The 26,705-nt window shown below is 39.3% G+C and overlaps 2 protein-coding genes across 6 annotated transcripts in view; one reads left to right on the top strand and one right to left on the bottom strand.

Annotated features, from left to right (window-relative positions):
• The window catches only part of LOC122560857 (ubinuclein-1-like), a 77,626-nt gene extending 76,349 nt beyond the window's left edge, over positions 1 to 1,277 (bottom strand). For 2 of the 3 annotated variants that reach the window (XM_043712029.2, XM_043712030.2), the window contains exon 1: positions 740 to 1,277. In XM_043712029.2, coding sequence (XP_043567964.2) covers positions 740 to 1,006 — 267 coding nt within the window. In that variant the 5' untranslated portion in view covers positions 1,007 to 1,277. The remainder of the gene's footprint in view (positions 1 to 739) is intronic. The other variant, XM_043712028.2, reaches the window with a different exon arrangement.
• A 271-nt stretch (positions 1,278 to 1,548) lies between these two features.
• glyr1 (glyoxylate reductase 1 homolog (Arabidopsis)) overlaps positions 1,549 to 26,705 on the top strand; it is a 35,968-nt gene continuing 10,811 nt past the window's right edge. Inside the window, exons 1-9 of one of the 3 annotated variants that reach the window (XM_087997663.1) lie at positions 1,549 to 1,640; positions 1,851 to 1,887; positions 4,214 to 4,293; positions 6,912 to 7,035; positions 13,741 to 13,872; positions 14,254 to 14,322; positions 17,064 to 17,117; positions 21,237 to 21,287; positions 23,774 to 23,847. In XM_087997663.1, coding sequence (XP_087853789.1) covers positions 1,603 to 1,640; positions 1,851 to 1,887; positions 4,214 to 4,293; positions 6,912 to 7,035; positions 13,741 to 13,872; positions 14,254 to 14,322; positions 17,064 to 17,117; positions 21,237 to 21,287; positions 23,774 to 23,847 — 659 coding nt within the window. In that variant the 5' untranslated portion in view covers positions 1,549 to 1,602. The remainder of the gene's footprint in view (positions 1,641 to 1,850; positions 1,888 to 4,213; positions 4,294 to 6,911; positions 7,036 to 13,740; positions 13,873 to 14,253; positions 14,323 to 17,063; positions 17,118 to 21,236; positions 21,288 to 23,773; positions 23,848 to 26,705) is intronic. The other 2 variants (XM_043712031.2, XM_043712032.2) reach the window with 2 other exon arrangements.

Genomic DNA, 26,705 nt, shown 5'->3' with positions numbered 1-26,705 from the left:
TTTTATTTCAGTGAGATGTCTTTTCATTCTTTGCTTATCCAATACATAAACAGCTAGTTTCAAGATGTCAACATAGATTCAACATTTTAATTCAATAGCCCGTTCTCAAGTCTTAGACCTGAATACAAGGCAATGTTGTAGCTTCCCAGACTCCATCATGAAAACTGTCTTTTGTCATGTGCAATCAAGTTTATTTCGTGTTCATGTTCATGTTGTTCTGAATCAGTTTAATGAGTTTTGAAAAATCTTGTGTGAAAACAAATCATTTTGAGAGCTAAATTTACATTGACTCATGAATAACGAGGATATGAAAATAGTTAAATAGAGCACTACTAATACAGGACACAATCCTATTGTGTAATTTCCAGGTCGATTATTGCTTGAAAGTTTCAGCGGCAGAATTAACAATTCATGGGCAGGTCTAACAACAGAAAACAGCAGTCGATTAGGTCACGTCAACCAGATCAGATCTGTGCAAGACCACCTATCCCTGTATCTAAAATATGACACCGAGCAGGATTAATGTATCGGTGCAAACTCAGAAGTAGTAAAAGCTCAACTAATTTTGATGCGCGCGGCGACAGGCGAGAAAGTTTGTTTTTAAGTAACTATTTACCAGATTATTTCCGTATTTAGTGTGGCCAGCGATGTTTTGGGGGGGGGGGGGGGTTGAGGTGTATACCATATCAAGCGCATGTGTAAGTTTTTTAAGCCGCTCGGAGAGACAAGGATCGCTCACCTTCCGCACTCGCATCAACTCGGGGTAGAAGAACTCGGGGCAACTCTTCTCGCTCGACTCAAAGAGAGCCAGCGTGTGGCGGGAGGTGACGGCCGCTATTTCCCCCTTCAGCACCACCACTGCCGTCGTCTCCTCGCCCCCTCCCTCCTCTTCCTCATCCTCTTCCTCCTCCTCCGCCGCTACCTCCTCCTTGTCTTCTTTCTTCTTCTTCAGGAGAGGAGCCGACACGGGCAGGGTAGTCAGGGACACTCGTCGCGGTTCGGCCATGTTGCGAGTCGCGCGGGACCAGCTCGCTCGGCCGCTCTTTATATTATGTTTTGTGTGTGTGTCAACACCTTCCCAAACCTTCCGTTTGTGTCGGCGGTGTTTTAAAACAAATAACAGAAACGGCGTGAGGAGGAGGAAGAAGAAGTGGGGAGAGGCTGGGTGGTAGCGGCGGAGGACCAGAAGACGGACAATCACAATCCCTTCAACAGCAACAAAAACAAACCCGACAAAACTTCGGCCGCCGCCATCTTTCCGAGCTAATGCGCACGCGCACACCACCGGGAGGAGGCGGGGCTAATCATGTTTTCGAATGCCCCCCCTCCAACCGACGCTGAATATTTTTTTCCCTCCCTTTCTTTTTCTCTCTCTTCCCCCCCCTCATCAGGAATTCCATCTCGTCCATTTCTGGAAAATTGGCGTCGTGTTGGAATGTAAAAAAAAACATATTGAGGTGAAAGCAACAAACGTGGGCGGTTGTTGACCTTTAACCCGCGGGTGTCACGTGACGCGGTGGGTGGCTGGTGGGGGAGGGGACAGAGGCTGCTGCTGCCGTTGCCGCCGCCGGGAGGGTGATGGACGAACTCCTCTGAGGGAAGATGGCGGCTGTCAGCTTACGGGTGGGAGATCTGGTCTGGTAAGCGGCAACGGCGGCGTCTGATCGCCCTCCTGGCGTTTGTTTCGAACGCGATCGTCCCGGCAGTCTGCGGGCCCGCCGCTGTCATCGAGTGTCGGTTTTTAATTTTTTTATTATTTTTTAACTACCACCTCACCTCTCTTCCCGGGGGGGGGGAAAAATCGCTTATGCCTTTTATTTTTTCCCCCCCCCCTCTCTCTTTTCTTTCAGGGGCAAACTGGGTCGGTATCCGCCCTGGCCAGGAAAGGTAAGTCAACCTTTTAAATGTTTTCTTTCTCCCGGCTTCTCCACCACCTTCCTTGTTCCACCCACCCACCCCCGCCGCCTTTTGCTTGTCTTATGGAATGCAACCAGCGAGTATTGTGGATGAGGATGACTGGGGCGGGACGGGGCAGAGCTTTCTCCTGGTTTCATTGTCGGGGACGGATCCGGGCAGAAGATCCCGAGACCAACCCCGCCAGCCTTTTCCACGCTTTTCTTGAGAATGAGGGCGATCGAGCTCGTTTTTATGGTGGGGCTGCTTTTCACTCTGTGTTCATTGCTCTAGAGCAATTGTCCGCTCCTGAAATTGGTGTCCCCTGTTAAAGTTGCTGTCGGAAGCAGTCGCTTTTGCAAACAAGTGGCTTTAGTTTGAAGAGCTGGATCCTCCCAGGTGTGGATCTGCATCCACATTTTGAAAGCACTTCTACGGAAAGAGTTACACCATATGGTTTCAAATCTAGTGCTCCACCTTCCTTTGGTGGGCAGGGTTCTTCGTTGTTTTCCCTATGTTGTAGAAAACATACACTTTTTTTATTCCTTATATTCAGTGAATGATGTTAGTATTTTTAGTAGCGTTTAAATTAGACCTTTGAGCCTGTGAAGGTAAATGAGATGATCAGCTGATCCTAGAAATTAATGGCAAAAGTATGCTGAACTGATGACTGAGCAGTTTTTGATGCACTGCCACATTGCTTGAAGTAGGGTTATTGCAAGACATTCAGGCCATTAGTCAATATTTGAAGTGAAATATAAAGTTGCTGGATGCTAAAATGGGCATCAGCAATCCAAGAAGTTCTGGAACATCATTTGGCTTCAGGTGTAGATCAGAAATCTGGAGGGAGTTCTACTACTTCCTTTTGTCAATTGGCATCAAATTGTACCAGGTATGAACTGGCAAGACAGCATCAAAATGTAACAGGCTTCTAAACAACTAGAGATATTGTCTTTCAATCCCAGATTTATTAATCAGATTTAAATTTCACCAGCTTCCTTGGTGGGGTTGAGGTTCTCTTCTCCAGAGCATTAGGTTGAACCTCTGGATTAGTAGATCAGGGACATTGCAGTCATCCTGTGACTTCACCCTATCTATTGACAGGTATTGAAGTCAAATAAATAATTACTTAAATAGAAACTGACTTTTAAAATAACTGGAAGGCAAAGAATTGCCTCATTGAAACAAATTCAATAGTTAAGTACGAAGATTGGTGCTTTCTGTGTGACAGTGCTTTCTGTGCAAGAAAAATTGAAAGTAGATGCTTTAAAACTCTGCAGCATTTGAAATACCTGTCTCAATAAAACATTTAAAATTTTATTTTCTAAGGCTGCTTTACCCTAGATTCTGACCTGTTTGTGATTGGAATAAAAAGTGGCTACTTTTATTTGTGTCTCTATCCCGTGTAAGTGTTTTTGTGAGAGAGCAATTTGGCAATTTATTACGATTTATTAGGCAAACCTGTCCGTAGTAAGTGCCTTCCGAGGTACCCTACTAAGTAGGAGGATCAGCTTTACCATCCAATGGCTAGCAAGATAACATGGTTTGTGAGAGCAGGAGACTAAATATTAGTTATGGAGTGCTTAATGCATGTAATTACATTACCTGCTCATTATATACTGATACTCTGGAAAGTTGCTTAGTGGCTAATGTGAGATGTCACCTAATTCTGATATGTTGAATAGAATCATATAAGAAACTTTACACTGTATAGTATTCAAAAACGTCATAACCTTTGAATCCATCAAAGTAGGTGATTAGTCTTTAAAAAACTGGATTTTTTTCTTAAAAATGTTACATTTGAACATGTCAGCAACTTCAATTAAATCATTCCAAAATGGCTTGTTGCTTAATATGAAACAGCTCTTTTGCAGTCAGTGGTGTACTCCACTTACCAGAATGGATCAGCTCCAACAACATGTGGGTACTGCACAGTGGTCGAAGTGCGTACCGCCTATAAGATGCATGGCAGCAATTCACCAAGGCTTCTATGACAACACCTTGCAAGGACAAAGGCAGTAAATATATGCAGTCACCACTATCTGCAAGTTCCTTTCTAAGCCAAGAGCCATCCTGATTTGGAATTGTGTTGCTGTTCCTGCAATGTCGTCGTATCAAATTCCTGGAACTTCCTAACAACACTGGGTGTCCCTTCAATGGAGATCAGCCATTTACTGACCTGATTATTAGAAGCTATTGCAGTGACTGCCCTTCTGGATCTGAAAAGTTATGATTAGCTGTTGTTTTTTTTCTCTGTTGACAAACTTTGATTCTTATTTGTGACCAATTTAACTTGGTTTCAATTTTTTTGTGTTATAAGATTGTTCATCCACCCAAAGATCTCAAGAAACCGCGAGGGAAAAAATGCTTCTTTGTGAAATTCTTTGGAACTGAAGACCAGTAAGTCATTTATTTTTAAACACACTTAGAAAGGCATAGTTCACAGATATTTACAAAGATTGTTTCATAAAACATTTTTGTTGTGTTTTGCTGTAATGGATGGAACAATCTAGCTACAATCTCACAAGTAACTTTGCAATTATTTTCTTACTACTTCATGATATTTTTCTTCTTTTTTTGACACTTCCTATTCAATCTTACATCAGTTAACAGTTCTTGGCAACAATCCAAGATATAATAATGAGATATAGGCTATTCAGTCCCTTGAAATATATTATGCTATTCAATTATATAACTGCTGATCTGTACCTCAACTCCATTCACTTGTTTTCATTTCTTATCCTAAAGCCCTTCTAAACAAATATCAATGTGTTGAATTTTTCAGTTGTTCATAGCTTTCTGAGGAAATGTGTTCCAGATTTCTTCTACCTGTTCTATTTAAAAATCCTAAGCAGCCTTCAAAGTTTGATGTTATGCCCACTTGTTCTGAACTCTCTGAGAGGAAATAATTTCTTTTTCTATAGTCTATCAAGTCCTTTAACCATCTCAGAAACCTCAGCAGTTCTCCTTTCCTTAACTGTAATCTCTACCACTTTCAAAATTGCTGCTAATACATCCTAATCCAAAAGTGCAACTAGCTTAAGGATAAGTACTTGAAAGTGTTATTGCCAGTAACTTTGTATCCAACCTATACCTTAACTCTGTTTGAATCTTTCCAGTTTTTGCATATGACATCAAGGCTTCAGTCATAAAAGACATCCAAAATGACTGATGGTGCTTACTCACTTTTACCACCTTTCCTACCATCTGATGAGTTTCACAATGATGCTGAGCTCCATTACACATTCATTTTGTAGCTGTATGGGCTTGTGTGTTTGTACCCTTCACTCTTAGGCCCTAGCTAGCCCATCTTCAGCAATCTCTTTGCATTCTTTCCCCACAATTGCTCTCCAGCAATTACCCTTGGGCTGACTCTTGCTCGTCACTGTGATACTGCGTGGGTAGCATCAGCCACTGGATAACTTTCTATCTGTACATTCCCAAACCTGAGCTTTTCCTCTCTCTACTTCTTTTTCTCCTGATCATAGACAGGTGACAAATTCCACCGTTCAGTTTCAGAAAAGTCAAAGCCATTGCTCTGCTTTAGAACCGAACTGTTCCAAAGTTAATTGGGTGTTGCTCACTTAGAAGACCAAATAAATCTTTTAGATGTGCTGTCTAATACTGTACTGAGTTTGAAATCCTGGCATCATTGAAACTTTATTGCTGGAACAGCACAGCAGGTCAGGCAGCATCCAGGGAACAGGAGATTCGACGTTTCGGGCACAGGCCCTTCTTCAGGAAGGTCTTCTGCAGACCTCACTTTCTCCAATCCTGGCATCATGTCCATTGCAGAAACTGTCTGTTTTCGTTTTCAAACATTGCCTGGTTTGCCACAAAATCCATTAACCAGTTTTTGTTATTGCAATGCTCTTTGTGTTACTTTTTGTGTTGTTCTTGGATTTATGTAATGAAGGTACTAAAAGTAGTTGATCGTATTTATTTATTTTCACCTTCTGATGTGAGAAGCTGAGTTATAGATGACTTGTTTTCCTGGTCATTCATGGGAGAAGTGTAACCAATTTAGATTTGGGTCCTGCAGTACAGCTGGTGAAATACTTAAGACAATCCTTGCTTTCCATTTAACACAAGCTGGATTCCTGCTCTCCCTTGCAGTTCGTAGGGAAATGCATGTTTCCAATGAATGCCAAGAAAGATGGAATTAAAGGATCCATCAATAAGATGCTCTGTTAGCATAGATCAATCTTCAGGGTTTTGGTTACTAATTGGAGGTGCCATGTATTCTTAACATTTAGTACCTTTCATGATGCTCGTACACTGAACTGTAAGATTGCCAATCTTGTATAAGTAGAACAGATGGCTCTTTTCTAACACTGCCTCTGGAAAGTGAAGATCTTGAAGGTGTGATACTTCTAATTAGTATGAAAAATGTAACAATTTGCTTAATGAAAGAGAAAGCATGCTGTATCTTTAATCTTTTAAACCATGTGCAGCTCCAGTAATGTCTTGGTCGGTTTTGCTCGTTTTCAATTTGCATTCTGTTGTGACACTTACACTGTTAATCTAATGTTAAGTTTTACAATAATAACCACAAAATGCTAAGTTGTTGTATTGTAAGTGCTCTGCAATATTAAAAGCAAATGTTGTGTTAAAAGTAAAGACGACCTGACAAAGGGGTGACAGAATGAGAAAGTAATGTATCACGACAGAAACTTTGCAAGCAAGTTTCCTCAAAGTAGCTGATCGCACATAGCACAAGTAGGAAATTTCAGAAATTACAATGTGTACATTTCTTTTCATAGTTGATTGCATATTATTAATGTACTACCAAAATTCGCGTGGCACCGAAGGTATTTTATGGTTAGATATGTCATGAAGGTCGTCGAGCAATGTAATCAAGGTGCATACTATTGTGTACATTTTGCTTGAAAAGTGTTCAGTCAAACGAGCAGTAACTGAGGCTTTTGACATGATTTTGTTTTTGAAGGCAAAGAAGTTGAATTTAAACAAAATGGTTCTGGAGATTGACTGACTAATGGCATTATGTTTTGTTACAGTGCATGGATCAAAGTAGACCAACTTAAATCCTATCACCTTTACAAGGAGGAAATGATAAAATCTACTAAAGGGAAACGTTTCCAACAGGCAGTGGATGCAGTTGAGGAATTTATTAAATCAAAGGTAAGCTGTACCATCAGCCAATGGACCAAAAACAATGACAAGAATAACAGGTCAGAGTTTCATACTAAAGTGTATTTTAACTAGTTTGAGCATAAAGCTCACTTGCGTTCTAGCATCATAGCAGTTAGTTTTGTTCTAGAATTGAATTCTTAGCTGGTATTGGCTCTGCAGTGATTGGGGTAGTGTTAATTCTGCATTGTAACAATTTTAATAGCTTCAGAAATTTTATTCCAAAAACAAAACCTGTAAGTAAATTGGAAATGTGATTTTAAATGCACTGACATTATGCAGACATCTGCCTGGTTGACCTATAAGATACAAGACCACAAACAGGCCATTCAGTCCATCAAGTCTACTCCATTACATCACGACTGATCCATAACTCTGCGTTTTCCCTATCAGCCTTCATTCCCTTTTATGATTAAAAATCTGTCTAACCCGGTCTTGTATATACTTTTGACAGTCCTTTGTGGCAAAGAATTCCACTGATTCACCACCCTTAGAGAATAAATTCCTCCACATCTGTCTTAAATGTGCAACTGCTTATTTGGAGATTAAGGATGCTTCTCGTTCTTCTAAATTCCAATAAGTACTCAAACCTCTCCTCCTAAAACAATCCCTCCATAACCAGGGTCAGTTAGTGAACTTTCTCCAGGCTGGCTCCAATACTTGTATATCTTTCTTTTAAATATGGGGATCAAAGCTGTTCTCCGTATCCTAACTGAGGGCTGACAAATGACTTGTACAGTTTTAGCAAAGCCTCTGTACTTTTATACTCTCTTCCCTTTGAACAAACGCCAAAATTTCGGTTGCCTTCCCTATTACCTGCTGAACTTAGCGATGCTAGTTTTTGTGATTCTTGCATGAGGACATCTCAATGCCTCTGTTCTGTGGCAAATAATATTCAGATTATCTTCCTGCCAAAGTGCTTAATTTCTCAGTTCCTCACACTATATTTCATCTACCACGTTTTTGCTCACTCACTTAACTTCTCATGAGGGATATAATAAATGAAATGAATAATGAACTTTCTCGAAATATTGGGCATGACTGAAATTGCTGTGTTTGTTCCCTGCTCTAAACTCCATTTTCCTAACTTCTGACCTCACTTCCTGTCCTTGGCAACATATTGAAAGTGAGTAGCTATGGCATCATATTTGATCCTGATATGAGCTTCCATCTTCATTCATGCCATCTGTAAGACCATCTTTTCTACCTCCGTAACAATGCTCTGGGAATACAGGTTCAAATCCCATCACAGCAGCTGGCAAATTTTAAATTCAATTAACAAATTGGAATTGAAAGCCACTCTCCTCAAGGTGACTATGAAACTCATTTCATGTCATAAAGTCCCATCTGGTTTACTAATACTAAATCTGGTGTTGCCTTGTCTAGCCGTACATGAGTCTAGACCACAAGCAATTTGCTTGACTCTTAACTACAACACTTAGCAGCCCACTCAGTTCAAGAACAGTTCGGGATGGTGAACAAATACTGGCCTCATCAGCAGTGAGCTGAAAAATGTGTTGCTAGAAAAGCGCAGCAGGTCAGGCAGCATCCAAGGAGCAGGAGAATCGATGATTCGGGCAAAAGCCCTTCTTCAGGAATGAGGAGAGTGTGCCAAGCAGGCTAAGATAAAAGGTAGGGAGGAGGGACTTGGGGGAGGGGCGTTGGGAATGCGATAGGTGGAAGGAGGCTAAGGTGAGGGTGATAGGCGGGGAGGTCGGGAAGAGGATTACAGGTCAAGAAGGCGGTGCTGAGTCTGAGGGTTGGGACTGAGATAAGGAAGCTGGGGAAATGAGGAAGCTGGAGAAATCTGCATTCATCCCTTGTGGTTGGAGGGTTCCTAGGCAGAAGATGAGGCGCTCTTCCTCCAGGCGTCATGTTGCCATGGTCTGGCGATGGAGGAGGCCAAGGACCTGCATGTCCTTGGCGGAGTGGGAGGGGGAGTTGAAGTGTTCAGCCACAGGGCGGTTGGGTTGGTTGGTGCGGGTGTCCCAGAGGTTCCGCAAGTAGGCGGCCTGTCTCCCCAATGTAGAGTAGGCCACATCGGGTGCAGCGGATGCAGTAAATGATGTGTGTGGAGGTGCAGGTGAATTTGTGACGGATATGGAAGGATCCCTTGGGGCCTTGGAGGGAAGTGAGGGGGGGGAGGTGTGGGCGCAAGTTTTGCATTTCTTGCGGTTGCTGGGTAAGTTGCCGGGAGTGGAGGTTGGGTTGGTGGGGGGTGTGGACCTGACGAGGGAGTCGCGGAGGGAGTGGTCTTTCCGGAACGCTGATAGGGGAGGGGAGGGAAATATATCCTTGGTGGTGGGGTCTGTTTGGAGGTGGCAGAAATGATGAAGGGTGATACGATGTAATGGAGGTTGGTGGGGTGGTAGGTGAGGACCAGTGGGGTTCTGTCCTCGTGGCGATTGGAGGGGCAGGGTTCAAGGGCGGAGGAGCGGGAAGTGGAGGAGATACGGTGGAGAGCATCGTCGACCACGTTGGAGGGGAAATTGTGGTCTTTGAAGAAGGAGGCCATTTGGGTTGTTCAGTATTGGAATTGGTCCTCCTGGGAGCAGATGCAGCGGAGGCGAAGGAATTGGGAATATGGGATGGCGTTTTTACAGGGGGCAGGGTGGGAGGAGGTGTAATCTAGGTAGCTGTGGGAGTCGGTCGGTTTATTTAGAATGTCCGTGCTGAGTCGGTCGCCCGAGATAGAAATGGAGAGGTCTAGGAAGGGGAGGGAGGAGTCTGAGACGGTCCAGGTAAATTTGAGGTCGGTGTGGAAGGTGTTAGTAAAGTGAATGAACTGTTCAACCTCATGGGAGCACGAGGTAGCGCCGATACAGTCATCGTTGTAGCGGAGGAAAAGGTGGGGTGTGGTGCCAGTGTAGCTGCGGAAGATGGACTGTTCCACATATCCTACGAAGAGGCAGGCATAGCTGGGGTCCATGCGGGTTCCCATGGCTACTCCTTTGGTTTGGAGGAAGTGGGAGGATTGGAAAGAGAAGTTGTTCAGAGTGAGGACCAGTTCAGTCAGTCGAAGGAGGGTGTCAGTGGAAGGGTACTGGTTGGGTCGGCAGGAAAGGAAGAAGCGGAGGGCTTTGAGGCCTTCGTGATGGGGGATGGAGGTGGACAGGGACTGAATGTCCATGTGAAGATAAGGCGTTGAGGGCCGGGGAAGCGAAAATCGTGGAGGGCGTGGATGGTGTCCCGAACGTAGGTGGGGAGTTCTTGGACTAAGGGGGACAGGACCGTGTCGAGGTATGCAGAGATGAGTTTGGTGGGGTAGGAGCATGCTGAGACAATGGGTCGGCTGGGGCAGTCAGGTTTGTAGATTTTGGGCAGGAGGTAGAAACGGGCGGTGCGGGGTTGTGGGACGATGAGGCTGGAGGCGGTGGATGGGAGATCCTCTGAGGTGACGAGGTTATGGATGGTCTGGAAGATGATGGTTTGGGGGTGGGGTCATGGTCAAGGGGGCAGTAGGAGGAGGTGTCCACGAGCTTGCGTTTAGCCTCAGCAATGTAAAGATCGGTGCGCCAATCTACCACCGCGCCTCCCTTGTCTGCCTGTTTGATAGTGAGGTTGCGGTTGGAGTGGAGGGCTGTACGTTGCGAGAGTGAGAGGTTGGAGTGGGTAAGAGGGGTGGACAGGTTGAGGCGGTTAAGGTCATCAGCAATACCTACATCCAATGAAAGAATAAAAACTGTTTCAAATTGACAGTGAAGTCAAAATAGGTTTAATGATCTACTTAATAAATTTGTGCAAGGACAGTTATTGTAATGGATAATTATTGTGACATGTTTGGAGCAAATGAGCTTTGAAGATCTGCTGTTTGAAGATTAATTGTGATACATAGTAATGCAATGCTAATTGAATCATTTATCAATGTCTTGATGCTTCTCTAATACTGATCTTTTATAGTTGATAAATAGGAGAATTATAGGTACGAGCCATCAATCTGAAGGTTGTTGGAGACCAGGTTTACTGCAGTTGAGGATGGCAAATAGTTGCACAAAGTTTTCTGCAGTACTTAAAGAAAATGTCGGCACTGGTACTTATATTGGAAAATTTGTGAAAAGTTCATGAAAAATTAACAGAGTCTCTTTCTGTGATGTTAGACATTTGGAATAAATATGAGATGTGGGCCTGTAATGAAATTGGTTTAGAGGGCAGATGCATAATGTTGGACTGTACTGATGTTAGTGTCTTCAATCCAAATTTTCATCATATTTATTATAAATTCCTGTCTATATTTGTGTGTAAGTTCGTCAAAGTAATTACATCCTGCTGCCAAATGTAAGGGTGTTGTGCTCATGCTAGATGGAGTATGTAATTACAGAATGACAAGTTTAGGTGGACAGTTTTCACTATAAATGAGAATGTGAGAATTTATAATGTGAAAATTTGACAGCTAGGCTCTGATGCATGATTTTAATATATTGCTAATTACACAAAGAGTATTATTCTCTTGTCTCTCTCCTTTGTCTTTGCCTTGCTGCTCTTATCTCTTCGTTGCCCTGCTGCTGCTCTGCTCTTCTATTTTTCCTGTATCTATATTTTCTTTCTTTAGGATGCTATGATTTGGTGTGACTTGAAAAGAGCTGTTACGAATGCCTAATCTCTGCTTTTAGGTGTAGAACTGCATAGAAATGCTACCCCTCAACCATTCCTTTCTCCCATTCCCTTGTGCTTCACCCCTTCCAATCACCGATTGTACTCGTCACTGTCTTGACTTTGCCCCTGAGCTTGCTGTTCAATTCATTGACTTTCCTTTTCCCTTCTGTTTCCCTCAGGCTTTGTTTGCACTTAAAATTCCTTTTTTTTTTAAATATAAAGTACACCAGAAAGGAAACTGATTTTCCAGTTCTGTCTCATGGGTATTAGAAATTAGAAGCTCTTTGTCACAGCTGTACATGATCAGCATTGTCTTTCTGTCAAAATGACACCAATGGGACCACAGTGGCTGCAGGATTGTTGTCTGATAACTCACACCTGCGTGTCTGACTTCTTTGTGTCAGATCACATCAGTGTTGCACATTTGGTTGATAAATCTTCCAGTAATGTGAACATTAAGAATGATTTATCTATAAACCATTCTCTTCTATTTATTCACTCAAACATATAATTTCAACCTCTTGCGCATCCTCAATTTTAATTGCTCCACCAATGGTGGCTTTGCCTTCATTTGCCAGGGCTTGAAGCCTGAGGCCCATACCCTCACTTTGCTCCTTTGAGTTATTCATTGAAACCTACTTCTTCACCAAGATTTTGGTTACCTGTGATAATATTTTGTTATTTGGTGATCATCTAGAGATGTTTAATGTACCGTGTAATTACAAGTTAAACTGCTGTGCTTCACATTTTTAGTCTGTTTATTATTTTTATTGCGTTGTTTCCTTAGGGTTGTTATATTCCCTTCTCTTAGCATTAATGTTTCATTTTTCTTTTTAAAAAAAAGTGGAGATTTCTTTTCTTAAAATTGGGACTTTTTCTGGACACTTTCTTGCATCCCGCACCACAAAACAAGCCTGTCAATGATTCCTTACTCCTTTAATGGGCTGTGACATGACTTCATACACATTGCTTAGGGAATGATTTAGAATTGAATCACTAATTAGTTTGTTAGATTAAGATGAAGCTCATCATTTTCTCCTAGCCTTTAGGTAAGGGCGTGATAAATGATATATTCATAGTATAACTTTAGCTGTAAACCCTAAATTGTGATTTTTTTTTTGTTCAAATAAGATGTCAATACACAAATTTTGCTTCTCAACTGATCATTGATTTTCCAATGTGAATATATGTTGAAAAGTGAACTCTTGATAACTCTTTATGCTAGGCTTGGTCCGATTTCTAGATAAAAATTGACATAAAATTCAACTAACCAAGTTGGAATTTCAGCCTGTGTATGTCTCGTGGCTCTGGAGAGCTGGGAGAGGACAACCTGAAATGTACCTCATTAGAATTTCAATGCTAAGATGTGAGAAATCAAATGACTCCTCATTATCAAATCAAGCTGATCAAAAGGAAGCGATTTCCTAAACGTCAGCCACATACAAGACATGTTCATTTAGAACACAACTTTTTTTGAACAGTTGATTATGTCAAGCAAAAACAGTTAGTACTTAATGTCTTTTTACTGGCTTCGCAATCAACATACACTTTTTAGAGATATGCAAACGTTGTATTTAAATTATTTTGCATTGCCGCTTAGAGGTCCAGTGTACCTGATCTATATGGGAACGTTAGGGTTGATGCGCATCTTTGGAAGGGGCGCATTGTTTATAATGTAGTCTTGCATTCTGTGGGGTATCAAAGGCCCCTTTCGGCAAAAATGCCTCATGCCCTTCAGAAAATCAAAAACCCTATCCCACTCAAATTTCTAGTTTAGAATAATATCAATAAGACAGACATGACTGATTAATAGCAAAGGTTCCACTTTGAATTTGAATAGATATGGAAACTATTATAACCAGTGCGCACACTTATGTGGTAGAACATGACTGCAATCATTTGAGTTGAGCTTTGGATTTTTCAAAAAATTTTGCATGTTTAATTAACTTGATGATAGATTGTCATATAGAATTGGCCTTAATTCAATGGTGAATCCATTGAAACAACATTTAAAAATTGTCACTACTTCGTGTAAGGGACAATCAACTAGGTTTTTGGGCAAAAGCATATCATTGTCTTTACTTTTGACTAATTCATTTTCAGGTATCTGCTTTTGCCTCATCAGATGATAAAAGCAGGCACTTTTCGTCTGACAGTAAAAGACAAAATTTCTCCCCAGCAGAAATTTCAGAGCACAGTGCAAGGAAAAGGGGTCGGCCACCAAAGGAGGAAAAGGTTGGTTTTGGGTAGAAACTATTTCAGTTGCACCATTTTAAATAAATTTTGTCTGAAACTTTTTTAGTTCTTTTTCCCTATGGAATTTTCTCCCTAAGGCATTGTAGGTCTACCTACAGTCAATGGACTGCAGCCATTCAAGAATTCAGCTCACCACTACCTTCACAAGGACAGGCAAGAAGTGCTGGCCAGCCAGTGTTGCCCATATCCCATCAGTGAATTGTCGTAACACACTGGCAATTAGAACATCTCATGGAGGAATGAAAATGTCTATTCAGTTAAATAAATTAATGAAAGCGTGGTAATGTTATGTACAGGAGATATAAAAGTAGCTTATTTGTAAAATGTAGTGACCTTCATGTTTTCTTCCTTCCAATTCAGGATGCTTACCCTGAACCATCCACAGTGAAGCGGTTGGTTACGGGTCCAGTCGCAGGATACAAATGGAAGGTGAGTCACAAATTTCTTAAGGTCAGAGGTTTGCAGGCTTGGGTTGTAATTGACATACCAGTGAATTAGAGGATTGCACTCACGCAGTTGTGTTGGATATGAGTATGTTTTGGCAGTAAATCTAGGGAGCTTTGGAGTTGGATCTATGTTTTTGATTCTGGAAGTTTACTGGCTGGAAACTCGAGAATATTGATGTTAATTTATGACTTCTTATCTGACTTCAATCAAACACTGTGCAGTTATTTTGGACTATTATCCAACTGCATCATCTGACATAATGTTCATTATTTATGCTACCCTTTTGAAAATTTAACTTGTGCAGCCCATGTCTGGCTCCTAAGGAGAAGAATCCCTGCCATACTCTGTACCTCAAAGGTTAAAAATAATTGTACGTTGAGTAGAGAAATATATGCCTGGTTTGGAGCCTTTGTTATTTCTCAATCACTGATATGATTGAGCTTTTCCCCAATTGTTATCATTTTAAAAGTTTTAAAAATTAGACTTTTTTTTGCTGAAATTTTTCATTCCCTGCTCTTTTTGTTGAATTGATTATAGAGGGTCAGAACAGCTTTCAACAAGACTACAGTGATCCTTGTACTCTCTGATTATAATGTACTCTCCTGTTGGGTAGTTGAAAGTATTCGCCATAATAATCAATCTGGTTTTCATTTAGGTACTAATCATTTTGTAACAGAAATTGTCTGCAGTGCCTGATATCACAAATGATGACTGTTTTTATAAAGTGGCAAGTGTGTTTGACAGGAAATATTAGTTCGATAAACCTGTACTTAACACAGCTTGTTGTCTTCATGTTTTGTATAATTTGTGCTCGAATAAAAAATAAGTAGATTGGTAGAGTACTAGCTAGGATTGATATGGGAGCTTGATAGGACAGGGACAGAAAGAAATTAGCACACTAGAATTCAGAAGTCTTTTTAATGTCAAAGAAAACAGTGGTTGCCTTCAGAGCATTACTGAAGCTAGAACCTTTCCAAGTGTATTATTTCATTTATCATTCTTGGGCATTTTAGCTTTCATAACTCAAATTGCATCCTCCATAACCAGCTTCACCCTCTGAAAACTGTAATGTTGGTCGTGGGTAATGTAACGTAAAATACTGTACCTGTTGGAACTGCCAAGAATATTAGCTTGAAAGCTTGAAAATCTCAAGGGTTGACATACTTTGTAGCAACTCCTAACGTGTAGATGGGCTGATGTGTTGCAGTGTTTTAATCACTGCTGTAGTAGATTACAATTGAATAGTTAGAAATGGTTCTTTGCGTATGTGCACGTGCAAGTGTAGTACAATGGAAAGATAGTCCGATTTACCTAAAATTAATTTAATTCCTTCTATGTGTACAATATTGTGATTGTGAAGGGAGTATTTCAAATTCGGGGTTCTTGTTTTAGCTATTTTCCAGAGGTACAGTTGTGATCATCATTCCCATTAGCAGTTTGAGCACCTTGTGGTAATGGGCACAGGTTATATTGTACCCAAATGGATAAGAATAGTGTCCTCTTCAAATAGATTTTGGTGTTTTTGTTTGTATGCTTCTGCAGGCTCTTTGAAAATAGCCAGATATAAATCATGGTATTGTTTTATTTTCAGGCAGGTAAGTCTGCAAACGAAGTATCAATGAACAGACTCAATTCATGCAATTTGACTTTACTTAATAGTACAAAATAACATGCTCCCGTTCCCTCCATCAGGTTATCCTTCTAGACATAAACAAAGATACTTAAAATATTCATTCTCTCTCTCTCTCTCTCTCTCTCTCTCTCTCTCTCTCTCTCTCCCCTTTCTGAATTTAAAGAGAACTGGCACTGTCAGCCTCCTTTGGATGTTTGACTATATATAGATCTTTCTTATTTAGTTCACAGCTTTTGATTAAGCCTTTGCCTTTACTGACACTCAGAAGTGGGGTATATCCCCTTCACTTATGAAGTTCTTGGGAAGCCTCCTCAAAAAATGGAGCTCATTGGTATTTAATCATACTTTGTCTGAGTGCCACATTTATTTAAATTTGTTTGCATGCACTTGACTTTAAGACACCAACCTTAAATACTACTCATCTGCCCTGACTTTTTCTCAGGACAAATCATTAGAAAATCCAAAATGATGACTCAGGAGCTTCCACGTAAAATTGGGGGATTGGGGGCTGGTTCCAATTTGAGTAAATTTTAGGCTGAGCCTGAATTAGTTCAGCTGCTATCTGGTCAATGAATGTGTATTGCTCGCATTTCAGAAGTCAGGTTAGTGATTTATTAGACACCAAAGAATACTTGTTTGTTTGTTTTCAGAAATTAGTTTGGAGAACATGAATTAGTTAAAGTTTACTAAATTGGTGCATTCAGAATTGGGATTATTAGGGGATGCGTGAATGTAAAAATTTGTTCAAACAGAAGTCACACTCTACTGATCTACTTAGTGCAATGCATCAATTGATAGCAGATTTAGTTAGGAGAGCTTGTACAGAATCAAATACCAAAGAACCTTGTGAAATTCTGAAGAAGAGTAATCTTTTTAGCGTATCTCTCTTTATTTAAATATTGCTTGCTAAATGGCTCCACTTGTGGACGTATGCATCTTTTTGGTTGCTGATTTACCCATAATAAACCTAGAGACAAGTCGAGAGACAATTTCTGGTTCTATTCTTCCACTCGTCACAAATAGAAATCTTCAGTTATAAGATCAGAGTATGATTCCTCACCATGCTCAGCTTTGGTTTTTCTAATTGCAGCAAGTAAAGGACGACCCTCACTTTCATCACTTTCTGCTCAGTCAGTCTGAGAAGGTAAGATGGTGTATTTAGTGTGCAGTCTAGTAGTGCAGTTTTTTTTGCCAGTAATAAAATACCAGACAGTAGAAAGCTTTGGTCTCCTTTTTTATTTATGCTTCACTTTTCCACTTTCATTTTCCTAGATTTGTTGTTTCTGTGCTTTTCTTCATTGGTGAGAAAACTTTGGTTACCTGCCAGCTTGTTTAGTTAACTGAATGTAACTGCTGCAGGGAAGTTGGCATGGAAATTTTTTCCTTCCATTCAGGATTCATGGAGCATCCTGCTAATTACACAGCCACAGTTATGCTCAATGCTGGTTTAGGGGAGGTGATAGCAGAGGCAGAATCAAGACGGTTAATCCAGAGACTCTGGCTAATACTCCTGGGGATGTGGGTTCAAATTACACCATGACAGGTGATGACATTTGAATCCAAGTAAAATAGTTTGGAACTAAAGACTAGTCTCAGTTATAGTGATAATGAAACTATCAACGATTATTGTAAATAAAAGTCATCTGATTCACTGATGATCTTTGGGGAACGGAATCTGTCATCCTTATCTGGCCTGACTTGTTGCTCTAGATCCACAGTGATGTGATGACTCTCAACTGCCCTCTGAAATTGTCTAGCAAACAACTCAATTCGAAGGGCATTTGAGGATGTCTCATTTTGTAAAAGAATAAGGAAGGGTAACAATAGGAACTTATCCTATTGGCAGAACATAACTAGACTAACCTGTTGCTGTGCTGTAAAAACATTAGTCATTTAACCTCTGGTGCCCTTTTGCTGAAATATTATAATGTTTGTTTAAAATATAAATCCTAAGATTAATTTTCTGATTTTTCACATGGTTTTGAAAGTTCATTTACATTTTAAGAATATTGCAAGTTATTTCACCAAATATTAAACTTGAGAATAAACATTTCTTCAAAGTGGAATTTGACCTCATTACAATTCTTTTGTAACAACTAGAGCTTAAAAGTCTAAAACTTAAGAGCTGCTTTGAGTTTGGAAATAGGTCTATGGGGATGGAGATATAAATAAAAACAGACTCATTTTGATATAAACTGCATATGTAATGCTAATGATTTGATGTACTTTCACGACAGACCTGTAAAATCGCATAAAAAGCCGATTTATTTTTTTTTGTTTTTGTTGGGTTGCAAGGTTGGGTGGGGGAACGTTGATGATGAACTATCAGCACTCTTACCCCTCTGGGATGAACCGGAGCTCAGACTTCAGTGAACAGGTGGATTAAATGCAGAAATATAGAAATCACAATATGTCATTGACTTGTTCCATTACACTGTGCTGTGGATCTTTTGAGAGTTAACAACCACTGAAGTCTATTTGTCAAGGATTTCCCCTGTCAGCTGTTAGATACCAGATTTTGAAAGTTAAATTGCTTCCAATCAGATGTATCTGCATTTTTAATGGTAATTTGAGTAATAACTGTTTCCTAAGCAGACATGCAATCTGGCAAACATTATATTTGTTGAGTACTGCGAAGTGCTACCATTTTTGATTACCATAACTTGAATAAATTTTCAAAAAACTATATCTAAAATTTCCATTTGTATCTTCACTTGAAATGTATATATTCACAAAGAAAATAAATAGAACAGTACAGCACAGGAACAAGCTCTTCAACCCACCATGTCAGTGCTGACCATGATGCCATTTTAAACTAATCCCCTCTGCCTGCAGAAGGTCCATATCCCTCTTTTCCTTGCATGTTCATATGTCTGTCTTAATGCCTCTTGAACATTGCTGTTCTGTCTGTTTTTAACCACCTCTCTTCGCAACGTGTTCCAGGCACCCAAAAACTGGCTTTGCACATCTCCTTTAAACTTTCCACTGCCCCCTTCTCACCTTAAATCTACACCCCTGGCATTTGTTGTTGCCACCCTAAGAATACGTCTCCAAGTATCCACCCTATCCTTGCCTCTAGTAGTGTAGTAGTACTTATATCAGATCACTCCTCAGCTTCCGAAAACAATCCAAGTTCGTCCAACATCTCCTGTCAGCTAATACAATCCATTCCATGCAACATCCTGGAAAACTACTTTTGTACGCTTTCCAAAACCTCCATATCCTTCCTATTGTGTAGCTATTTTTATTCTTGATGTAAAGTTTTAAAAACAAGACTTAATTTTAGCATTTTTAATTTCCTTGGCTGTGAGTTCTATAATGTGATTAGCTGCTTGAGTACTGGCTCCATGACAGTAATTCCCAATAAAGAATGCTGCAGTGTATTGCAGGCAGATTTTTGCCACTGAAGTTGCTGGATTTCTCAGCTAAGCTTTCTTTGAGTTCAATGCTCTTGCTTCATCATAACTGGACTGAAATTTTTTTAAAGGTATAGTCCAAAACTGGGAAAAATGTTTGTTTTTACTTGGAGCAGATGCTGCTGAATATTTGTTAGTTGTGATAATTGTCATGTGAAGTATGCTAGTCTTGTGACACAAAATACTCCCAAATTACTCAGTTTGCATAGTATTGTTTTAAAGGCTGAAGCTCCTCTGATTACATATTCCCCTTTTTGTTCTGAGTTTCCTAGTAGCAGCATTCTTTTGCTCAAATGTCAGGGTGCAGCGGAGCAGGGGGGTTTCTTTTCCCTTTGAGAAAGCATTACCAATAACCTAATACCTGAAATCAACATTCCCTGCATATTTGGATATGACAGCAATATTTGGGCATAGCACATTGATACTTTAAATTATAATAACAGTTCAATGTGTTAATCACCCCTTCCCATTCTATATATTCAAAGATTCAACTGAACAGAGACCCATCTGGACTGTGGTTTTGAATATAGAATGGGGGTACTACTTTGTAATCTACAAAAGTAATTTTGCATAAAGGTAAGGAAAGTGCCTGGCGAGTGCTCTTGTATTTAAATGACTGAAAACCACCTTTTTTGTTTGATTTGGCATTTGGAGTAAGGCAGACTATTGGGATAAGCAAGTTGGATGGCGCCAGTAATAACTAGGTGCAAATTATACTCAAGTATGAGAATTGGAAAATGCAATATTTCCAATGTCAGATTCAGGGTCAAGAAACATTAATAGGGATGAATTTTTCTAAACTATGACGTTCACATAAGAATGCTTAGCAAAATTCTGTGTTCTTCATACCATTTTGTAAATGGCATTAGCGCATTTATGATCTGATTCTTAAATGATAGAAGAATTTAGACTGGATTATTTGAAAGAATAATGACATTTGATAATAGGTTTAAACGTTTATTTGTTAGCTGTGTAAATTCTAAAATATGTGCTAAAGCTTAGCAGTCACCTATTGGAAATTGGTGAAAATCATACTTTGTTTTTGCACAAATGTTGGGAGGCTATGGGCTTCAAATGTCCTAGCAATTCTTAGCACTCAAGCAGTGATCACAATTTAAGGTGAAGTATGTGAGTGAGTGGTCAGTGAATTTTATCAAATCTAATTCAGGAAGTTTTCTTACCTTCCTTAGGGCCACCTTTTAAAAGCTCCATTTGAAACTGAAGTTCTCCTCCTTTTTCAATTGGGTGACCTTACTGTCCAGTATAAGCTACTTCACTTTGGATTCCTGCTCTTTATAACACTATTTTAATAAGATCAGTCACATGAACCTAATGTAATCTTAAAGTGGATGAGATTAAATTGACATTGGGATGGTGTGATCCAAGCTGCTAGGTCCTCCTATATTTAGTGTAAACATCAGAGTGACTAGGCAACAAACAATCTTTTAACTTTCTAATCCTGTAATTGAAATATATTTCATTTGGAAGTGGGTGGTGGTTTGAAAGAGGTAGTCATAGAAAATATTTTCATTGCTTTTGATGATTACATTCGCTGTTGCTGTCTAGCGTGTGTGTGTGTGTGTATTTTCATATATAGAGATTCTAGTTTTAGAAATTCTACAGAAGTGTTCATCTTTTAAATTAGGCACCTTTTACTGACACCAAAATAATTGAGGTATCAATTTAACAAGTGGAGACTTGAAATAACCAGACAAAGCTGAATGTTTATCAGATTGTATCATGTAAATTCCTGTTGAAGTTAAGTATTATCACCAAAGAGATATTTTCTTTCTGTAAATTATTTTCTATGGTACAAAAATATTCATTCCATTTTTATTCATTAACAGCCGGGGTCATGTTCTGCTATCATTCAAAAGCTGAAGACCACAGCAGAAGAGGTTGGTAACATGGTTGTTGTTTCTCATTTTTATTAATAAAAATGAATCAAATTTAAATACTGCAATAATTTTTTGAGTTCCCCTTAAATTATTCTTGTGATGAATTCAAAAGTTGACTTTGAGCCTTCTTAACTCTTGCACAAATAACTAACTTTCCAGATCTCTCTCTGGGTGCAAATTCTTCTTCACAAATCCATGCTGTATACTTTTCATTGTCTTTCATTTCCTTTTCACATGGTGCCCAGAATTCTGCACTGATGAATATGTTGTGTTCCACATGAACCTCTTCAATTTCAATGTGTGCAAAACCATGGATTTGCATTATTTCTAGCCCTGTCTTCTCAACTGTCAACCTTTAGTGACCAGTAGTAGCTGATTCCCTTTATTCTGTATTGCATTTAAAATCTTGCATTTGATCTCAACACAGATATGGTAGGCCAAAGGGCCTGTTCCTGTGCTGCACCACTCTATATTCTATTGATATATTTCCTTCGTCTATTGTTATTCGGTTAGTTATTCTACATTGGAACTGGATCTGCCAGTCTTGTTTTTTTTACCCTCAAGTTATCTGTGCCCTCTTACAGTAATTAACATCATCCTGACAATTTGCATTTCCTGAATCCATATTAATGCATGTAGTATTTTAAAAAGTGAGCATTGTTCACTCTGAAATAGCAATTGCTCGACCTTTTCAGTTTGAGAAGCTGCCGTTTACTGTTCACCACTAATCTCTAGCCATGCCTTGTAATGTGCCATTCTTTTTACCGTAAATTAGGCGAAAGTGAGGACTGCAGATCCTGGCAATCAGAGTCGAGAGTGTGGTGCTGGAAAAACTCAGCCGGTCAGGCAGCATCCGAGGAGCAGGAGAATCGACATTTTTGGGCATAAGGGACATTCCTGATGAAGGGCTTATGCCCGAAACGTTGATTCTCCTGCTCCTCGGATGCTGTCTGACCAGCTGTGCTTTTCCAGCTCCACACTGTCAACTCTTTACCCCAGATGTCTTAAACAATTTTTGGGAAGTATTCCTTTTCTCATTTGCTAGTTTTTAAACACTCTCTTTGGGTAATCAAATGCAGCCTGTCTTTTAGAAATCCATCTCAGCTCTTCTTGGTCAAACCCCTGTTTCTTCTTGTGCTTAGTGGTTTGTCAATAACCAAAGTAAGACCATAAGCCTATAATTTTCCTCTTTTCTGAAAAGAAATGTCACATTTGCTATCATACAACCCTCAGACAATTTCCCATCTCAATCACTTTTTTTTAAAAATTAATTTATGGGATGTGGGTGTCGCTGGTGAATCAGCATTTATTGCACATCCTTCATTTCCCTCAACAAGGATTCTTAGATGTAAATTTTGGATTTGGTTATTTTGTCCACCTTATGTTTGAGCAATTTCATTATAGTCCAAATTGTCTTCAAAAAATAGCATGTCTAGTATTTATTCCACATCCCATTGCTGGGGCATCTAAACTTGTGCTTCCTTTTAATTTTAAGCTTGTCTCCTTGTCTAAGTTGGAATGAGTTTGTTCCTCTAGATTACAACATGATCTATCCATGCAATGATGCCTCCTACACCAAATGACTTCTCATTTTTCAGTTAAAGTGTGTTAAAATCAGCATTTGTCAGGGAATTGGGGTCATCTCTGATCCTCCTAGACTTGGGAATGGTGCAGAACTCTATTTATATTGAAACAAAAAAAATGCAGAGATATTTTATACATTGTAGAGACTTTTTATCTGTACATGAGAGATTTATATGACTTTGCTTTTATCCCAGAAAAAAACCAGATTTTCAGCCTGCTTTATTTGACCAACAATTATCGCAAAAAAGATGTATTATTATTCGCAAGCAAAGTGCTTTTGCAGAAATAGTTGTTGGTTTCGTTTTAAAAAAGGGAAACATGGCCTTAGTTTTAGAATAAAATAATCTTTTTGAAACTTGAAATTAATGTGTATTTTATTATCTAAAAATTAATGCATGCTGTAGTGCGATGGCAGGCAATGCACAAACCTTTCTCCATTTTGGGTACGTGTGAGAAGGTGGTTTATGAACAGTTTATTTTGCAGTAAAGAATTAGGTGCTAGAGCAAAACAGGCTCTTGGATTGGAACTAATCCTGATTCTGCATAGCTTCAGGATCTGTTATCCTTTCCTGAACTCTGGATATTGGTTAACTTGAACCTGAGTGGAGGAAGTTTGCAATTCTGACCTCAGAGAAACTAATTAAAGTTGTCATTCCTAATGTAACAATTATATCAGTGTAAACATGCATAGTAATGATGGCACACTTTCCACTATATATTCAGTTTGTAGTGATCTTAAAAGGCTGTATGTACATATATGCATGATTGTAATCCAAAATTTATCCTGAAATTTGTATGGTTACGCTTAAAATATGTAATTGGTGAAGATAATCCTTTTGAGGGTTCCTGGTTGAAACCTCATCTTGGAAAGTTAATGAGCTATTTTCATTTAATTTCCACAGGAAACAGAGTCAACATCCATCCAGGCAGCTGACAGTACAGCAACCAATGGCAGTGTGATCCCTACAGACAAAAGGTAAAGATCTGAAAACAAATGTTTAAACAATCTAAAATGTCACCATCTCTTTGACAAAATTAATTCTTAAAGTCAAATACACCCAAAATAAGGGGTAAAATCTCAAATTACTGAAACATAATCACTGAAAGTTTTTTTTTGAAAGGATCTGCAAATACTTGCTTTGGCAGCCTGTCACACATGTTTCAGCCGTATAGTTGTGTCACACTTAAAAGATTGGGATTAGGAGCCTCATTGATCTTTGTAATTGCAGATGGTAGTATGCTCAGTTGTGTCTCAATTGTTTTTCCAATAAAATGAGTACAGATTGTTATTACTATTGAGTCGCACTTCATTGATCAGAATAAATATCTAGTAGTTAACCACTTCTGCATTACATGGTCTTATAATAAAATCGTGACTGCAAAAGGATTCCTGGTTTTCTGGAATTATATGTTTACCTCTAGGACTTTCATTACAATTCATTGTATTAAATGGCAGGCATAAACCGCAAGATGTTGTTGAGTCTAGTTTAATGTATTGAATTTTGCTGCTGTTCATTTAGTAGCTTATTCAATCTGTCATTTGATCTCCTTTTCACTTGTTGCAATAATTGAGAATCAGCCCAGTTATATCATTCAAACTGTAGTCAGATACAACTGAATTTACCTGAATCATTGCTTAAAGTTAACAAGAATCCAAAGTTCAAAACCTGGACCTTCTTTCTAAGGTGCTTTTTTATTTTCTGTGATTGAATATTTTGGGTGAATAAAATTTTCTCATTGGTGGCCAAAATGATCAACAGAAGATGGCCACATTGCAGTTTTGTCATTGGACAAGAACATCTCTGGCCAGGTAGTGATTTAAGGGCTTGACCTGCAGGGAATTTGTGCCCACAAGACGTTTCCTCTATCAAAACAGTAATACCAATATAATCTAATTTGCATTATAAATCCGATAAGTTTGCATATTGATGTGGTCGTTACAAGTGTAACTTCAAATCCTGGTACTGCAAAATTCCTGGATTTTAAAAATAAATGGAAAATCAGTGATCCCATGAAATTTATTTTTGTCTGATGACAGGCTTATCCACTAAATAACTTATTAGATTTTGGATGATGCTGCTGGCTATCAGAATATAACTTTGTGCTGGTCTTTATGCATAAAGACATAGATTTCTTCAGCTTCTGAGAGCCATAATAATACTGAGAAACAACAATCATAAGAAGACTATCTTAACCTCTGACTTTATGATGGCAGATGGCCACTGATGAAGCAGCTCTAGGTTGTTGACTACCCTGACTACTCCTGCAGAACTGTCTTGGGACGAAGATAATTATCCTTCAGCATATACCAAATCATTTCTTGTATTATTGATTTGTGAGGTTCCCCTGTTATTGTATTCAGTCAAATACTGCCTTGATGTTAAGGGTAGCACCATTCAAACTTATTCATGCTTGGTCCAGCATTGTAACCAGATCTGGAGCCACATGGCTGTGATGAGTCTCAAATTGAGCATCAGTGAGCAAGTTATGGTTGATTAAGTACCTCTTGACAAAATACCAGGTGTATAAGAGTAGGTTTTCTTTAAAAAGGTGTTAGGTTGGAGGAATAAGATGCAGTGAGCTTAATATGTATTTTAAAAAGCTTAAATGTAGAAAATAAAGAAGTCTAGGTGGACAGATATCTAAGGCCTGACATTTCAGTCATAGAGGTTTGGAAAGAGGTAGATGTTGTAATCAGTGCATGACTAAATCACAAATGTTAGTTATAATTTACTCTTGATTCAAAAATCGTTCTTTTTGACTTCAACTTTATCAATGGCATTCCCTTACTGTCGAATAGAAAGAATGGGAAACCACGTAACGGCACGAGGTGGTTTAACATTAATTGTGTCAAAGTTCCTGACGTCTGGCATCTGAGAAGGTGTGAATGGGCACTTGGACAATTATAAGAAAATCAAACAAAGTTGATGTGGTTTTGTGAAAGATATCATTGGTGAATTTTCTTGGTCACTAGCACAATAGCTAAATGGACCTTCAGAATACATTTGACTAGAGCCTTTGCGCATTATTTACGAATAAAAATGAGAGCAATGAAATAATAACACTGAATTACATTGAGGTCAAGTTATTTAAGTTTTGTTTGGATTCCTGAGAGTTTAGGTGGTGGAGTGGTGATCTAATCTGTGTTTATTTATTTGCAGAAGAATAATTTACAAAGTTTGTTGAATTCAAAACAATGGTGTATTCATCTAAGAATCAAACTGAGTCATTTGAAGAAAAGTCAGAGGCACTTGTTCCAATTCAAGGATAGCGCAAATTTGGAACATCTCCAAAAGATGGTGCATGCTTTGCCAAATTTTCAAGATGGGTTCTTTGTCAAATAAGACAAAGTTGTGGGTGGCACGGTGGTTCAGTGATTAGCACTGCAAACTCACAGCGCCAGAGACCCGGGTTCGATTCCCGCTACTGTTTCTGTGGAGTTTGCACGTTCTCCTGCATCTGCATGGGTTTCCTCCATGTGCTCCGGTTTCCTCCCACAATTTAAAGATGTGCAGATCAGGTGAATTGGCCATGCTAAATTGCCCATAGTATTAGGTGCATTAGTCAGGGGTAAATATAGGATAGGAAAATGGGTCTGGGTAGGTTATTCTTCGGAGGGTCGGTTTGGACTTGTTGGGCCAAATGGCCTGTTCCCATACTGTAGAGAATCTAATCTAAACAAGAATATCGAGGCATAAGAGTTAAAATCAGTTGAGTGGGTTTAAGGTATAGATGAGCCATGACGTATTTACATTGCAGAACCAGATCAGAGGACTTAAGAACCAACTCCCATTCCTATCTTCATACATGAGTATATTTGTAAGTTCCCTTTCA

The sequence above is a fragment of the Chiloscyllium plagiosum genome, unplaced genomic scaffold (assembly GCF_037043375.1).
Source record: "Chiloscyllium plagiosum isolate Xiang-an unplaced genomic scaffold, Cpla_swu_hap1 HiC_scaffold_20, whole genome shotgun sequence".
Taxonomy (NCBI): domain Eukaryota; kingdom Metazoa; phylum Chordata; class Chondrichthyes; order Orectolobiformes; family Hemiscylliidae; genus Chiloscyllium; species Chiloscyllium plagiosum.
The sequence above is the reverse complement of the archived record's forward strand: the minus strand, read 5'-3'. Positions and strand labels throughout refer to the sequence as shown.